General features: G+C 38.4%; 1 protein-coding gene across 3 annotated transcripts; it reads right to left on the reverse strand.

The window, feature by feature from the left end:
* Nucleotides 1-456: 456 nt before the first annotated feature.
* On the reverse strand, nucleotides 457-12,844 carry LOC140946236 (glutamate--cysteine ligase catalytic subunit-like). 3 transcript variants are annotated; one of them, XM_073395330.1, is made up of 19 exons: nucleotides 12,715-12,844; nucleotides 12,141-12,304; nucleotides 10,557-10,666; nucleotides 10,173-10,222; nucleotides 9,827-9,896; nucleotides 9,501-9,569; nucleotides 9,178-9,291; nucleotides 9,007-9,065; nucleotides 8,446-8,582; nucleotides 8,186-8,260; nucleotides 7,573-7,689; nucleotides 7,041-7,179; nucleotides 6,439-6,551; nucleotides 5,566-5,658; nucleotides 4,783-4,887; nucleotides 4,193-4,274; nucleotides 3,532-3,626; nucleotides 2,774-2,894; nucleotides 457-2,058 (listed from the first exon to the last, which is right to left on the reverse strand). In XM_073395330.1, the coding sequence occupies exons 2-19, from the start codon at nucleotides 12,288-12,290 to the stop codon at nucleotides 1,814-1,816; spliced, it is 1,944 nt and encodes a 647-aa protein (XP_073251431.1). In that variant the 5' UTR covers nucleotides 12,291-12,304; nucleotides 12,715-12,844; the 3' UTR covers nucleotides 457-1,813. The 3 variants fall into 3 exon arrangements, with proteins under 3 accessions (XP_073251431.1, XP_073251432.1, XP_073251430.1); XM_073395331.1 differs by lacking the exon at nucleotides 12,715-12,844 and adding an exon at nucleotides 12,450-12,643; XM_073395329.1 differs by lacking the exon at nucleotides 12,715-12,844 and adding an exon at nucleotides 12,401-12,643.
* Between the last annotated feature and the right edge of the window lie 2,354 nt (nucleotides 12,845-15,198).

Raw genomic sequence — 15,198 nt, forward strand, 5'->3', positions numbered from 1 at the left:
TCGATAAGAAACAGCGTAAATAAACTCCCACAATATTCCACTAAGGGCGCTTTCCATTTGTCAGAACTGGCCGACCGGACCATGGCTGGACCAGTCAGTTAGTGAAAATGACATCGGCTTTTTCCGAGAGTTTTTGCTAAAAACCCATCTCCCTCGTGCATACTATTTAGGATTTGACTGATCAGGCCGAGTAGTTTTGATTAACAGGGAAATTATCATTGCGACGGGAATGGTCTGGCCGGTCAGTTTTGACGAATTGAAAGTGCCCTAAGTTTGCGCCCAAAGAACTTCGTTCCCAAGGTAGACATGGGAACGAGGCCGAGCTAAGCTTGAGATTTACTCTGTATCTGTATATACACAGTACAGGTCTATCGCAAAGAACCAAACGGCTCAAAGGTCTTTATGCACCCGTTCATTTTGTACGGTGCGGTACGAGATAAAGACTAGAACACAAGATAGCTGAACAACTAGTTATTTAATGTACAAAATCATTGCTACTACATATCCACATAACTAAGAAGTAATTTCATCAATTAGTTTACCCACTAATTCGCACAGTATCCGCAGATCTTAGTCGGTGTTGTAACCGGCCTTTAGCCCCGCCTTCAGGATAGAATGAATCAAACTTTGGAACGAACTCCCGGCGGGTGCTAAGTTTAGGGAAGTCCACGCGCTTTTAATTCTTACATTTTAAAAAACAAAGAAATTATTAGTAAGGACTACTTTGAAAGAGAAAAATATCAGTAGAATTTATTGGTTGGTAAATTCGTTGTTTTTTAAGGTAATTTTTACGGCTCTCCGGAAGACCATTTTAATGAAAGTATCTCCTTATTTCTAAAAAGGGTACAATATTTTGAAGGCAAAGATGGACAAAAGTTATACAGCTAAAAACAAGTGGAACAGTTAACAATTCACGGGTGGTGAGTTGAACACTCTCAGTACAACATATACAGATGTAATTAAAAAATATTTACAGCAAATTAACTGTTTCACACATGAAAAACGACGCATGCCTACTGATGAAAACACGGTGACGTCATTATATAATTAAAAGTAAACTGTCCTTAAATACACCAGTGGAGGATCCAGTCCCCCCACCCTATTGTCAGATCAAACTGAGGCCCGGTCTGGATCCGGCACTGTAAACAGCATTCTTCTGGTGAACATTGAGATATTAATATTGATAAATTGAGTTCAATATCTTTACTCCGGACTTATCTACTGAATGGAAAAATTCAAAGTTTCTGTCCACTTGAAATTACTCTACCGAATAGTACGTAGGAAAACAAGGCTTATCATTCGGGTAATTGAATATGAGAAAGGTAGACCCGTTGAGATGTTATTTATAATAACAATAACCTTACAAAGATCAGCAAAATAGTTAGAATTTTAGCCCCTCATTTTAGTTTCAAGTTAATAGTTAGAAAACTATGTTTCAACATTTTATACCATCGAATATTGTTTAATTTTCAAAAAAAGCTCCCTTCTCGTTAAATGTTGTTTTATAATCTAAGTATAGGGATAGATTAAGTTAACTAGATATTTCTACCGCCTAACTTATTTTTTTGATATTTGATACATTCAGATATTATATTTAACGAGTCTAAACAAGTGGAGTTGATCAAACCCATCTAATTCTCCTAACTTACGGAACACCTTCCGCTGAGAAGAGCGTTTAAAGGCAAAGAAACAAAAACGATACAAAGTTGAAGAAGTTTGGTTGGAACAGAATCAAAAGTAAGAAATTCACGGCCCGGGTTAGGTTGCGTTCTGGAAATTCAAGAGTTAAAAACAAGCGACCGTTTTGGTCAAATTACTTTTCTGCCTCAATTTTCTTCATTTCTTCCTTTATTTCTAGACATTTCTTTAACAGAACGTCGCTCGTCTTGGATGTGGGTTTTCCAAAAAGTTGTGGTGCGCCAAGTTCCCCCCGAGTGATGCGATCAAAAGTGTTCATCAGATCATAACAGATACTCTCGCTGACCACGGAGTCTTGTTTGTATTCAGGGTGCACCTCTACGAATTTGCGAATCCACTGTGCTGTGGTCAGCAGCTCACCTGTAGAAAACGGGCAAATGCGAATGAAAATTGTGGTAAATTGGTAAGACAGACTTTCCTCATCATTTGCACTTTGGCCCGATTTCAACTTACCCACCCTGCTCAAATTCTGTAATTTACCTTGACACAATACTTTAACTCAGGTAGGAACATTTGCAAAAAAAAAAGCGCGCCATTTAACCTAACCCTGGGACTGATGATTACACTTTTGAACACTGACACGCTGACGCTGCGTAGCTGGCGTTTTTTTTTTTTGGTGTGTTTTACGTTTGTGGTTCATGTAGTAAGGGATACGTCCACGCGGAAGCAGCCGTATCTCTTCTTTAACGAAGCACAAACGAAAACCACAACAATAAAAACTGTAGCGTTTGCCAGGTTGAAACGTTCTTTGTGAAATCACTAGCCTACCTAGCTGGTTTGTTTTGCGTGCTTGAAGAGCAAAAGCATTAGCCCGTGAACAGGCCTTTGGTCGAGCGGGAAAGGGAAAGGGAAAAGCCCCCCCCCCCCCCTCCTCCCCCTCCGTTTCCCTTCCCTTTCCTCGCTATTTTTTTCCCCAAGAGCCTACAAAACCATCAGCGACGCAGGCTATGCAATCGCCTTTTTTTTACCAAGGTCAGCTGGACGGAAGCATCAGCCCGGGTGAAGTTGGCCTTGTCCGGCATAATTTACATGGCGCCGCTATCTTTAACCTTGACTGTATTTCAGTATAACTTACCGGAAGCCTTCCTTTGGATAAACTTTAGGTACTGGGAAATAGTACAACGCGTGTCTATGTCCACATCGACGTTGCCAAGGTAACTTTCAATCAGTGGTATCAGACCAGGAAATTCACCATCCTAAAAACAGGTGAAAAAAAAGAACATAAGAATCGACTACACAGGAAAACTGGCAGCGTCCATTGTTTTTCATCAGTCATCAGTCATAGTAGAGGAACTGTTTGTGACAGCTGGCAAAAATTAGATAAGACAACCGTATTGCAGTTTATGTTGGGAGCTCCCTGGCCATGCACAATCCTTTGTTTTTGTTTTTGGTTCACATATTGTGATTGAATTTTCTAGTTTATAGTTAGTTCAAAGCGATAGGAATGGTATTCAGCAATTTGCACAAGTCTCGAAAAGCTGACAAAAACATATAACAAAGTAACCTGTCGCGCTCCATTACCAATAAGATATCCATTTATAGCGGAGGGTGGTATATTTGTCACTTGGGTGACTCTAAGGGCCTGTTTACATGAAGGCGGGGGACCCCAGGTAGGTGAGGTAACATGTGGCGGGTTACTCCACCTAACATGTAAACGTGATCACATTAAAATGAGAGATTGTATGGACAGGCGGGTTACCCCACCTAAGCAGGTTACCTCACCTACCTGGGGTCCCCCACCTCCATGTAAACAGGCCCTAAGTAGTAACAAAGGCTGAACTCCAAGACCAATTAAAATACAAAAATCATAAACTCAGGCTGAGTGAATCTAACCTTGCCATTAATGATCTTGTCAATTGACATGAGCTCAAATTCATCTTTACAAGCTTCGTCTTCATTTGCCGCATCTCCGTTAACCACCGTAAGGCCTAACGGGAGGATAGGAAAGAAAAAACGATTTCTTTGTTTCTTTCTCACGAAATCTGCTATATGCAGGAAACATTTCCTTACATGGTTTCATTTTCCTACGCCACTGGGGACCCAACATAACAAACCAGCTTGAATGTTACGAAGTAAATGTATTTGCGCTAATTAATGGCAAAAACCTGGCGTACTGCACACCGTCACCTCAACCCCCACCCCCACCCCCACTTCTGCTTATTATTACCGAATAATGTCTGACCGATTCTATTGAGGGTAGGGAGCGAAGGGATGCCAGTGGAGTTACTTCGAGGGTATGAACAGAGACTTTGATATCAACTTTTATTTTGTTTTTAATCTCCTGCAAATAAACTCTTCTACGCATAAGAGGTTTTGCATTTGACCTGATTTTGAAACGGAGGATTCTTGGAACTCAGAAATGGCGAGCGATAGAATAGAAACAGTCGGAGGGTCCTACGAGATTCTCTGGAGAACGCGATTGGATGACAGCACCTGCTTAGCTCTCTTATATCTTGCGTTAGATAGAAAAAAACTAACTTTATCATCCACTCACATTTCTTCAAGGTCTTCCTAAAGTAGAACTGGCCCTGACGTGCAGCGTCTCTCTTCTGAGCTGTGATCATATTCTCGTCAACCTGAGAGGATATCAATGAAGCCAAATTGGACAACCCCTACTCACTAACGGGGTTGCTAATAAAAACACACGGTAATACCTCCACTATCAATACTATACTGCTATGAATAAAAATAACTAACTCCCAAAAGCAGCAGAACTTCTGGTTAATTTTTACTACAGTGTGTATATGACTGCTTCGGTGGGTGAGCTAAATGTATCGAATCCTGTGTTTTGATTGGCTTGCGAGCGAGACAGGCTTAACTCGCCAGCTTGGAATTTCCTGATTTGTTACCTCAAGAAGGAATATCTATATTTGGCCATATAGTATACTCTAGGAAAATATTTTCTCACGTTCTTTTTAAAGTGAAAGTAATACAGAATGCTCGTGACAACCATTATCGGGATTTCACGGTTCAAACTGAGCGCGAAAGAACATCCAGCTGTGTCATACAGTAGTATGTGTACAGCTTTCTAGATGGATTAGAAATCAGAGCATGAACCTAGTCAGATAAAACCTGTTTATTTACCTTGGATAAGGGAATCAGAAGATTGAGGTCAAATGAGAGGATAACCCGCGTCAGAAGCACTATAAACGTCACATAGGCAGCATTCTCAAAGTCTGTCAGTTGTACCTTGAAAAAGCAAACAGTTCAACCTGTTAACAATATGTCTCTAAACAAATGCTAGATTACGTATTATTAAAAACTGAATCATTGGATAATGCAATTCTAGAGCTCTGATTGGCTTTGCCATCATGGTATATGAGCCATTATACCATGCTCTCCAAAAATGGTAACTGTGCGCGCCTGCTCAAAAATTAAAAACAGCTGAAAATCGTTTGTTTTTAAATATAAAGTCAAGACGAATTATCAATATTTTGGGCGCGTTTTTAATAAAACAATTATTCCACTCGCGCTTGTTGGATATGAGATGATTATAGCCAACTCGGCGCTACGCGCCTCGTTAGCTACTACCATCTCATATCCAGCGCACCCTCGTGAAATAATTGTTAATTATTTGAACATTTTCATCGATACAATAATAGCCACAGTCACCCTGAAAAGCGACTTGCTTGAATCTTGAGAGAAGCCTTACATGTTTTTCAATAAAGTAGTAATACTTTTAGAATTTCAATAGTTACCTTAACCTACAAAACAAGCGTTATCTTAACGCGTTTTTTTAGCGAGCGAAGGCAAACACAAAGCGGGCGTGAAGGGCGAGACACTGCGCCTTTCAAAGTCGCTTCGCGCTTGCCCCCGCTCGCCTGAAAAACGCGAAAAAATAACGCCCGTTCTGCAGATTCTTGTTACCTCAGTTGGCCTGAATTCTACTCTCCAGCCAATAGATGAGTTAGGGGGAGGTGGTTTGAATCTCATTGTCTGCCAGTTGGTTGATTGAATATTCTGAAAAAAACAAGACACAACACTCTGTAAACAATCAAAATCCCATTCCACCAAGGCACACGGATCCCACTCTACGCATTCCTGCATCTTTCAGGTGTTTTACCATTTTTCCATTCCGGGGTCGTTCCCGTGGAAAATTTCCGGGAGTAAAAGAAGGTCTGAAAAGGTATTCCTGTTTTCCCGGTTGGAATACACGGTATTCCAAAGGGAAGTTCCTGTCCCACTTCTTCAAACCCATCTTTCATACCAGTTTCAGGTGTTTGCGACCGTTTTCGATAAATGGCACTGGCTTGTGCAAATGGTAAGTTCTGAATTTTACTTCACATTTATCTAAACCCTGAACCGACTGGTTTACCTGTTGAAATGATAAGCAACTTCTGGGGCCAAAAGAAATCAATATATTTCTGGGGAATGCATCGATCTGTACTCTTCTATAACAGCTAGAAAATGGGATGCGGGGGGGGGGGGGGGGGGGGAGGGGATCTCTCCAGGCAAAACGAGGCATCTCTGTGACTCGGCACTGCGGGTCTGAGGGCAGGGCGGGGGGGAGAGTTCTTCAATGCTTCTCCCTCAGATCTGACTTTATTGAAAATTATTGTTTAAGAATAATGCAGAGTTAAAAAGATGTGATGTGTGCCACGCGACTCTATCTCACGAATTAAAATACATATTATCTTAAATTATTCTTTTTCACGGAAAAGGCAAACAATTAAAGCACAGAAAAAAATTAATGATGTTTTGATTAAATAAGGTGAGAAAGCAGTGTATACTGAGATGTACCTCAAAGTGATCAGTGTGCTGTTCGTCATCTTCATAAATATGTTCATGGAACAATGTCAAAGGATCACGGATGAATAGATGAGCATAATGCCGCGCTAACTGTTCATCAATTCCTGATGATCACGATAAAAAAAAAACAATGATCAAGTCAAGGATTGTAAAAGGAAATTAAAAATCATTAAAATTCAGGAATTCAACCCAGACACTAAATGATTTCGCTAAGAAATTTACTTGTCATGAATAATTTCATCAAATAAAAACAACAGTTTGAAGCAGTTTCTTCAAGTAAGTGCTGACTGTGGTATTTTAACTTAAGACACGATTTTATTTTGTTTTGTTGTTTTAAATTGTTTTCCAAGTACTACAGACAGTAGAGCTTAGAGGTTTCCTGACTGGAACACAGAAATCATTAAAGTATAAGGAAAGAAAGTTATGAAAGAACTGACAAACACGAAGACTGGTCGTGTCAGTCATGAATGTCAACCAACAACAGAATGCTTTTGTTGCCATTTGACTATCAGCATCATGCATGGAAGGGTTCCAAACTATAAAGTTGTGGCAGAAGTACAGTATACATGTAATTAAATAGAATAAAAACAAACCTGCATCCACAAGCTGCTGATAAATCTCCTTGTCGTGAACCAAGTCAATATCACTGTACTTATTTCCTTCGGGAGACAGATAAGTACTAATGGAGTCATATCGTGACTTGGGAATCACAAATCGGTTTTCCTTTAGGGGCTGAAAACAAGCACTAACAATTTTAGCCACACTGATATAAAAATGAAAAAGGTGATTTTCTCAATATTTCTAGAAAATTAATGATCGAGATCAGGCAGTATGACAATGCTGACATTTAATTGCATTGATCATGATGACTAAATGCATGTTGATACTTGACTATTATTACACTGTGTATGAGAAAGTAAAATAATCAGCACAAACTGAATTGTTCTGTTGCATTTTTACATGCAATGTGTTTATTATTATTATTATTATTATTATTATTATTATTATTGTTATTATTACTATTATTATTATTATTATTATTATTATTATTATTATTATTATTATTATTTGGGAAAATAACTCATGATACACTTTACGTCATACTAGAGAAGGACATACTGTTACCTCCTGGCCTGTCTCCTCCGGAGTACGATCATCCACTGCACCAGCAATGACACACCAGCGGCAGTCCAGATCTGAGAGGTACCCACGCAGTACAGGAGTACCGGCAGACAGGGCCATCTACAGTATATGGCAATAAAAATGCAAAAAAAAAAAAATAAGCACCTCAGCCAGAAGACATGAATTAAGCCATGTCTTCAACATCTGACAGTGTGATGCATGGGTTGTGGTTCAAATTTTTCTTTGGTTAAAAATGTCTAACAACTTTGATCTGTGTTCTTTTTTTGTGTCAGTTTTTATGTTAATGGCTCTGAGATAAAGGAAATTACAGTAAAAGTACAGTCTGTATAATTCTGCAGTGTAATTTGTGTTTAAATTATTTTTAGTGGTGAGAACTCAGTTGGGTAGGCACCTGGGCTGGATTTTTAGTAAAGCAAATTCACAGGCTTTTAACTGGATAAAGAAACTCTTTTCAACAGTTATGACAATGATTTAGGTTGTATTTCCAAATCAATTTTCAGTAGAAATTAAACCACCTAATAAAGTTACCATAAAACTTTAACAATGTATGAGAATTTTTCTAATAAAATAACACAGTCATTGTATCTTAACTTACCACAATAGGAGTGACAACTGCCAACTGGTCATAAAGATATCTTGCCTCACTGATGCTGCACGCTTGAAAAGTCATCTATAATAAAACAAAAATTATTTTGTTATTTACTGACACGCGGTGACTGGAGAATGTCTAACTCAAGGTGTCCATTTTAGAGAGGTGCACGTCTGAGATTTTGACCAAACATGTCTACATATTTTTGCACACTAGTGCCACTTCCTTTCTTTTCTAATTATATTTGTTTTTGTTTGTAACTGTACCTGGAGACAGCACATTCCCATGCCAAAGCCCATTGCATCCAAGTAAATGTGGTCAGGTTGGGCAGCCTGTGCACCTTCTCCCTCAACTTCAGGAAACTTTTCAATGAATGGAGAAGGAGTATTCACATCTTTAAAGACTGTTGATAAAAAATATGCCACATTTGGGTGAAATTTTATAATAGCAGATTAAGTGATTAACTTGGAATAGCATCCCAAGTAATTTGGTCTCTACTGGTCTTTGCATCAAAAAATTCTTAGCTTTGCCAACATGATCATTAAGGAAAAGGGCAACTTTACATTTTCAAGCTAACTGTGTACCCCACAAACATATATAAACGTTAGGGATAACATTGGCATGTTAATTTATTAACTATTATAAGGCCACTCAAATTTGGTGTGAAAACTTGCGATCGTACCCAACAAAAAATACATTCAATTCAACTTAATTTTCAACATTGTTTACAAACTGAATATTACACAGTGACAAGCAAAACTAACAAAAGTCAATAGGACTTGGATGATTAATTTGATGCAATCAACTACAAATTAAAGTTAACTTACTTGGAACATTGATAGCAACTTTTGTGCCTCTTCGCTCTCTGATATTCCTGGTCAGGGTGCTGATAGAAACAAGAAACAAAAGTTTTTATATGTACAGAAAAAATCTAGGTAATTGATCTTACACATTTGCAGGCTACAACTTCTGGACAGACTACTTTACACGTAACATGCCTGAATCTTGGATGTCCCTGGAAAATTGCCTGATCGGGGAAAAACAGTGAGCTTGTTATTCCTCTTCCCGGTGTAGGCTTGAAATTTGGGAACGTAAAGTTCGGGCACCCAAGTCTGAAATAAAATTAATGACACTATGACACTAGTCTAAACACCTACCGTGTACAGTCTTTGGTTCAGTGGTGATATACTCAATTAAGGGATTAAAGTAGATACTGACTGAAATGTGAACAATTACCAGAGAAAAGAAACTGATGATAACTTCCCCAGACAATCATATTCTGAGTCCAGTTAATACAAAACACTTATCTGAAGATATCTACCTGGGAAATGCAACAATTGATTGAACTGTTTCTCCAGGTTCTGTCAAATTCTTCTGAATTTCTTCACGTCTGTTTATCAAACAACAGTAAGGGCGAATTTAAACAATAAATCAACTGAATTCAACGGATTTCGAAAGCAAAGAAATTAATATCACAATTTAAAGTATATTTTTCTATCAATCCTGGTTTCCCGGCCAGCTAGATTCCCTTGATTACAACTGTATAAAGAACCAATGTTTCTGTAAAAGTACAATTAAAGTGTTGCAATAATGTATGTCTAAGTTTTAATGTTGATGAACTGATCGAATACATGTAAATGCACATACCTCAATTTCATGTTAGCTTCAATCATGTTAAAATGCCTCATACAGCCACCAAATGGCTGCCCAGGAGTCCCTATAGAGTAGATAATCATCAGGCCCCATTTGTTCAAAAGGTGAATAATAATGTTATCCACTACATTAAATCACTATCTAGAGGATATTAGTACTAGGGAAACCAATAATTGCGTTATTCAGTGGAAAGAGATTTATCCACCTTTTAAAGGGACCAGGAGTCTACATAATAATTAAAAGTCAAATCAGAAAAACGATCACACTGTGATTTAAAAATACGACCTGCTGCAATTATGATTTAATAATTTATTTTTTTGCAGCTAAAAAAAGCCTTTACCTTCAACCATGTAGCCAGCATATTCTGGTCTCCATGCCGTCTTGTTTGTGCTTTAAAAATCAAATAAAACATTATAATACTTGAGGTGCTAAACATGTAACAAAAATGGACTTAAGCTCAGGCAATTTGGGCCCCATGACTCAGGATGTACCATACATGTACCTATTTTAATTTGTAAACAGTTAAGGGCACCATTATCAGAAGAGGACTTGCTCAGGTTACGCAACATATTAGGTAGTTTTGATTCAGGCAAAGCGACAATGTTGACATACATGATTTCCAGTAATTCTTACATTATGCACATGTGCGTTAACAACTGCTTGGTCTAGCTACATGTACGCACTACCAGAATTTACTACAATAAACTGGAATATTATGTGTCACCTGGGATTTTTTATTTCATCAAGTTGCAGGACATCAAGAACTTCTTTTGCCCTTAAATTGTTGAACACCTTCCTGTTTTCATGGTCGAATTTTAGCAATGTGTATTCCACCTAAAAGTAATCAAAAGCAGGAATATTTTTAGCTGCCAACAAGCTGTTGAGCTCGACACTTCCTCAAAAATCATGAATGGATAATCATGTAATTAAATACAACAAGTACAACAAAGTTATTGGAGGCGTGTCAAGGCTGTAACAATTTTTTATTGAAAATTTTTTTGAATAATGTCACAACTACATCTCACAAGAATGTAATTTCAGAGTAGGTACATGGCTTGAACAATTGGCTCTCAATAAATTCTGTGAGAATGTCAAAACAACAGGGACCTTAACATACAGCTGCTTCTGCTTATATATATGGGTAGGGGGTATAGAGGAAGGGGACCTTAATTCTCCAAATGAGGTACTATTATTAACACTCTACATGTGTATGAGCATAGTAGACCAGCCAAATGGGTTCAGGGAATTGGGGGGAGACAGACTGTACTTAAACATGATTAAGAAATAACAAAGACTACAAGGAAACATTTTAATAAGGAAGAGACTGTACTCAAACCTGTTAAACCAAGGGGGGCTATAGGTTTGAGGGGCATAAAGGAGTGCTATGCTCAAGCCTGAAGAACTGCAATAGCTCAGGAGATCGAGAGGTAGGGAGTTCTGATTCAAACTTTATGAACAGTCTGAGAGGGGAAGGAGTAGGTGGAGGTAGAAAACAATGGACTGAGGCTTGATAGTACGAAGGGGTACATTTATGTGGGAAAAGTATAGTTAACAGTTCAACCCACTTCAAACATAAAAATTTTCTATCTTTTGCGGATTGACCCAGAATTCTCCAAAAAAAATGATTTTTTATTTGTTCTAGTTTGTTGCATGTCTTTGTTTGCAAGAGGTCTAGGGTCTAGGCCCCTGGGAGAGGTCAACAAGGTTAATAAACAACCATATTTGTAAGAGGAATCATTATGCAAGCTATCTGCTGTATCAATGATAAAATGGGTGCAAAGGACCACAAAAAGTAAATATTAGCATTTTTTGCAAACACCTAAAATATGAGAAGGCCCGGTTGGGTAGATACAGTTAGATGTACAAGGTATGCTGGAGTTTTTGTTTCAGTTTTTGCTTTCACTGAATGAATTTCCTCTCCTGATCCAGCTACATGTAAGGGCTAATAACTTTACAAGTATTCTGCAATTAAGCGATTATTTAGGCCCATTATTGCACAGTGTCAACAACAACGGCCTTTACATAACAATAATATTATTAGGCATCTACATATTGTGCCGTTTGCATGATAGTGAAAGTTTCCACCTTAAGAAAACGATAATTGTAAACTCGATGGAAGAAAATTTTTCTACTCTGAAATACACAGAATGACGAAATCTAAAGCTTAGGTCAGTGAAAACCTTAACTTACAGCTGTACAAGGATAAGCGCTAAATTATGCACTGTCATGTTTACGATGATTTGCTAAAGACGTTTCTGAATGCATGTTTAATTAACAAATTTGAGGTGAAAAAAAATCAGCACTGTACCTCGTCTCCCCACTTTAAGCAGTCATTTTCTCTATCTTTAAGCTTGTTGTAAATATGAAGAAACTGTAGTATGCCATGTTTTCGTACATGATCGGCGTATTGCTTCGTTTCTGACCAGGATAAAGGCGATCCAAGTGAAAGAAGACCCATTGTCGAAACTTGAGCTAAATTAAGCATAAAAAGAGAAGAAAACCAGTGTTAGGGACACCTGCTCGGTGAACGTCTACTTACAACAACTCAGAACAACTTCGATAACTCACATTTAGCTAACAAAAGTGTCGATCGGTTTCGAAGGCAAAACAAACTTACACTGAATATGGGAGACGTTCGTTTGTTTTGAGATTATAGCGCAAATAACAGGGATGGGTCACGAAATGAACCTATCAGGTGTTTTCGAACCGGTGAAGTCACGCTTGGAAGTGCAATGTCTGAGGTTAAATCATCAGACTTCAGCAAATGACAGCAAAGAGGGGCAACCTCAAACAACACCTATCAACTGCGCAGCTGCTCAATACGTCGGAGTTGAAATAAATAATAGGAAATGACGAAATTAACAATGAGGAAAAGACCTTACCACAAGATTCCGCTCGAAATTACTTTCACACAAGTACGTCTAATATAATTAAATACTTAGTCAGGGAAATGAGACGAAACAAGAACAACGCCGGTAAATTCGACAACAGTTTGGTACATTCACATTATAGCTCATTCACATGGACATTCACATGTTGCTCAATTCCTCAAAGTGACCAGGCCTTTTTGTTGCGTGACTCTCCTCAAAATACCTGTAGAATAATATAGATCCGCAATGCGTACGTGAAATGTACTTTGAATTTGTTGCAGCAATCACAGAAAAACTTTGGAGCGATTTATGTCCAAGGTCTTCAACCCTTTCCAAATTACGTTTCTCTTAGCATTCTTTACTAATTTTATTCACAGTAAAAGAAGCTTCATTCTCTCATTAGTTATTTGAATTTGTTTTGTTTTGCTTTTTTTGAAAAGCTTTTAAGAAAGCCTACGGAGCCGGGGGTAACTTCTGATTTACCGTTTCCGGGAGGTGCAGAGGATTTTACGGGTTTAAAATCCGCGATATTGTAAATTTTTGTCAAGAAAATTAAGGCTAGTATTTGTGGGTGTTAGTTTGATAATACCAGAGAGTGTTTATTAAGCAAAAAATAGTAAAATTCGGGGTAAAAACTGTTAACTTCAATCTACACATGAGACTCACAGAACAGCAAAACTACGACGAAAAAACAATGCATTCAGTGACAGGATCTCTAAACAAGATCTGGATCAGTAAAAAAGGCAAAATTGAAGTAAAAACGTCAAAATGATTTTCATGGCGAGGAGAGCAATTGCTGCCGCGAGGATGAGCTTGCTGTTGTTTCTTCTATGTCATACAAGCACACCATTTGTTTAAAAAGTGGTTGCATGTTTTCATATTGCACGATTGGCTCTTCCATTTAAAATTCATTATGGGAATTTGGGGGGTTTGATTTCTTTTTAGGCCATTCTTTAGGTTTTGCCTCAAGTCCGAGGGGTTTCCAAGGGTTTTCATAATCTATTACTCCATTTGCACCTCCCCGTAACCAGAAATCCGAAGTGCCCCCCCCCCCCCCACCCTGTGGAAGACTACAGAGTAAGAGGCTAAAACTTGAAAATCATGTGAATAATCAATATCCCATTATAACCTTATTATGTGCTAAGTTACTCGGCATGCAAAGGCGACAAAAAGGATTTCTTGTGATAATAAACGTGCCATTTTGACTATTGTTTTAGCGAGGATTATATAGTTCACGAGATTATCTAACAAAGTACATTCACGAACATTTGTGCCAATATCCGGCGTGACTTCTACGAGCGTTTTCACTGAAAGTTGCGTAAAGATATGGCGTCACTTAGATCTGCTAATTACAAGACCTTCCAACACGAAGTAGACGAAGTGAAGTGACTTTGAGTGACGAAGGCCACATAAAGTCCTTACACGATTCTTCTTGGCTGAGGGACTGCCAAAGTATCGTTTTAAAAAAGATTTCAGCGAGAAATTTGCAACAAATCGAGGTGTAGCCTTTTTTTGACCTCATCTTGATGTGAAAGGTACGTCAGTTACCGAAGTTAGAACTTCTTGAGCAATCATGATCAGTTTGTTTCCATGATAGCAAATGTAGTACCTTAATTTAGCCGTTTGTTACAGATAACCTTTCAGCAAATGACGGGGTTGACTTATATTGTGTAATAATGGATGAAATAACATGGGCAAATATCAGTTGTACAGTCTAAAAGCTCAGTGCCAGTCATGTGTGCATTACCATGACTCAGCCAAACTTCATTTTCAAGTGCTCAGAATTACAAAGTGCCCCAGTTGAGGCGTCAAAAGATTACATATCGCCATGTTAAAATTAATATATGACTGAAAAGTTTTTTATTTTATTTTCTCTTTTCCTTTTTTTTTTCTTTTCTCTTCTTTTCTTTTCTTCTTTTTCATTTGTCATTGGCTAGCTCGAGGTCACTTGCAAGTTAAGATACCTAAACAACACCAATCTGGCTACGGTGGAGCTGGCGCTTAAAGGAGTGCTTTTTCAAGCACTCGCCTCGGTAGTAAACGTCGAGGTCGATGATTGCAACCTGGGGCTATCAGCCATACTGATTAGTCCTAATGGGGACCTGGCTGCCACCGCCGGGGTGATATTGTTGTGTGCATGCGTTGGGTAGATACCGCGGAGTTGACGTGTGCTTAAGTATTTAGCCTGCGTAGCATGGCGGTTTTGGTTGGGCGCGCTAAGTAATAAACGCGGGAGGGCAGAAAAACCGCAAAGAGACTGGGGCGGGAGCAATTTTTTTTAGTTATGAGAAATTCACTTCACAAATAATTTATAATGTCCTTTAGTTAAACAATGTATATAAACTCGAACAGATTCGACACACCATACTCTCTTTATAGCACCGTCAATCCTAGTACGATAAATAGAGCCAGGCTCAACTTTCGGTGGATTTTCAAAGAATTTGATCTTAAAAGCAACATGAAGGGATTTCTCGAGAATTTTCTTGCTTTATCGGT

The sequence above is a fragment of the Porites lutea genome, chromosome 8 (genome assembly GCF_958299795.1).
Source record: "Porites lutea chromosome 8, jaPorLute2.1, whole genome shotgun sequence".
Taxonomy (NCBI): Eukaryota; Metazoa; Cnidaria; class Anthozoa; order Scleractinia; family Poritidae; genus Porites; species Porites lutea.